This window comes from Gigantopelta aegis, chromosome 14 (genome assembly GCF_016097555.1).
Source record: "Gigantopelta aegis isolate Gae_Host chromosome 14, Gae_host_genome, whole genome shotgun sequence".
Lineage (NCBI taxonomy): Eukaryota > Metazoa > Mollusca > Gastropoda > Neomphalida > Peltospiridae > Gigantopelta > Gigantopelta aegis.
In genome coordinates, this window is record NC_054712.1 from 16,160,120 (window position 1) to 16,162,619 (window position 2,500).

Below are 2,500 nucleotides of genomic sequence, written 5' to 3' on the forward strand. Positions count from 1 at the left end.
TCACATATGCATTTAAAAACATCCAGTTCTTAATCAGTTTCAAGATGATATCTAGATTAAAACTTACTGGATATTGCAATAATATACATTTGTCAATACATGTAGTAAAAAATAAAATTATTTGGATGTAATGGGTTTTTTTTTTTGTGAGCGTATAATTAATGTTAAGGTATTTGCAATAATATTATAAAATCTGAACGACAAAACCGTAGTACGTGATCAAGGCCTTATCTCTGCACAGTGGGTATTTGACAAAACAGTGGATGATTCCATGAATCTCTATCTAGTGCCTTGTCTATAGGAGGACAGCGAGGGTGGTTCATATTTCGTAGTCTTTTTTTTCTCTTCTATTTGTTTTTCAAAATATCCACCAGTTTTGTTTATTTATTTTTTTAGAATTTATTTTGTTTTGTTTAACGACACTAATAGAGCACAGTGATTTATTAATCACGGGCTACTGGATGTCAAATATTTAGTAATTTTGACTTATAGTCTTAGAGACGAAACCCGCTACATTTTTCCATTAGTAGCAAGAGATTTTTATACACACTATGCCACAGACAGGAGAGCACATACCTCGGCATTTGATGTCCCAGTCAGGGTGCACTGGCTAAAACGATAAATAGTTCAGTGGGCTCACCGACGGGGATCGATCCTAGACCGATCGCGCATTAAGCGAGCACTTTACCACTGGGCTACGTCCCTCCCCTTTTCTTTAGAGTTTCAGGAGCATTTTCTTATAACTTTAATAAGTTCCTAAAATATAAATTTAATGTGTGTGGGTTCTTTTTTTTCAGGCGGATGTTCCCTACATCACGTGTGTCGTTCACCGGTCTGGAGTCTGGTACCAAGTACCTCGTGCTTATGGATATAGTTCCGGTTGACAACAAACGGTATCGCTACGCCTACCACCGGTCGTCGTGGCTCGTGGCAGGGAAGGCCGACCCTCCCCTCCCCGCCCGTTTTTACGTCCACCCTGACAGTCCGTTCACAGGAGAACAGCTACATAAACAGACCGTGTCGTTTGAGAAAGTTAAACTTACCAACAACATGCTGGATAAAACTGGACATGTGAGTTTAGTTAATGTTTATACAGATGTAACTCCGATAGTTATTATGTAACAAAAACATACAGTTCATAGGCATTAGATAGACATGCACATTTTATATACAAACAATTTTGTACAGATATTATTATTATTATTATTATTATTATTATTATTATTATTTTTTCTTTATATATCCCCCCCACCCCCCCCCCCCCAAAAAAAAAATAATTGTTTGTTTGTTTAACGACACCATTAGAGCACATTGATTTATTAATCATCATCATCGGATGTCAAATATTAATCGGCATCGGTGGCGCAGTGGTTAAGCCATCGGACTACAGGCTGGTAGGTACAGGGTTCGTAGCCCGGTACCGGCTCCAACCCAGAGCGAGTTCTTAAGGGCTCAGTGGGTAGGTGTAAGGCCAATACACCCTCTTCTTTCTCACTAACCAACTAACAACTAACCCACTGTCCTCGACAGACTGCCCAGATAGCTGAGGTGTGTGCCCAGGACAGTGCGCTTGAACCTTAATTGGATATAAGCACGAAAATAAGTTGAAATGAAATGTTAAATATTTTGTAATTTGACATTTAGTCTTATAGAGGAAACCCGCTACATTTTTCCATTAGCAGTAAAGGGATCTTTTATATGCACTATCTCACAGACCGCACAGCACATACCACGGCCTTTGATATACCAGTCGTGGTGCACTGGCTATAATGAGAAAATAGCTCAATGGGCTCCACCGACCAAGATCGATCCCAGACCGACCGCACATCAGGCGAGCGCTACGGCCCGCCCCGTTTATTTACCAAAACATACAGTTTATAAGTGTAAGACAGATGCATGTAATATTATATATTATATATACAGACCATAATAATATTTACAAAACTGGAGTGGTATTTATATTGAATAGTATTTTGTACTTTTTAAGTTAACTTCAACGTATCGGGGTTTTTTTTTTATTGTTGTGGTTGGGTTTGTTTTTTTAGGTTTTTTTGTTGTTTTGTTTTTGTGGGTTGTTGGTTGTTGTTGGGATTTTTTGTGTTTTTATTTTGTTTTTTTAGAATATTTTTCAAGGGTGGTGGGGATGGGATGGTGGGTGGAGTTGGGGAATTTCATAGAACTTATAAATATTTAAGACATGGTCGTCTTTCGCCAGCTTGGCACAAATGAGTGATTGGATTAAGGTGACGCCTCATGACAGCAGCCGATGAAATCGTAATGTCTCATCGGATTTTCTAGTGGCTAGTCTCGTACGAGGCACTCGTGCCGTGTGTCTTCGCCTTTAGCAGTGTTACTACACACCTCATTTGGTGTGTGTCTTCGCCTTTAGCAGTGTTACCACACACCTCATTTGGCAATTTCCATTTGCCAGAATAGCGAAATTTCGTAAATTCTGTATGTCCATGTCTATCCTTGTTCAGCTTTCTCTTTCTGCCAATTG

General features: G+C 39.2%; 1 protein-coding gene across 2 annotated transcripts in view; it reads left to right on the forward strand.

Annotated features, from left to right (window-relative positions):
- Window positions 1–2,500, forward strand: part of LOC121389522 (T-box transcription factor TBX20-like) — a 24,299-nt gene that overhangs the window by 13,542 nt on the left and 8,257 nt on the right. For both annotated transcript variants that reach the window (XM_041521178.1, XM_041521177.1), the window contains exon 3: window positions 798–1,071. In XM_041521178.1, the coding sequence (XP_041377112.1) occupies window positions 798–1,071 (274 nt within the window). The remainder of the gene's footprint in view (window positions 1–797; window positions 1,072–2,500) is intronic.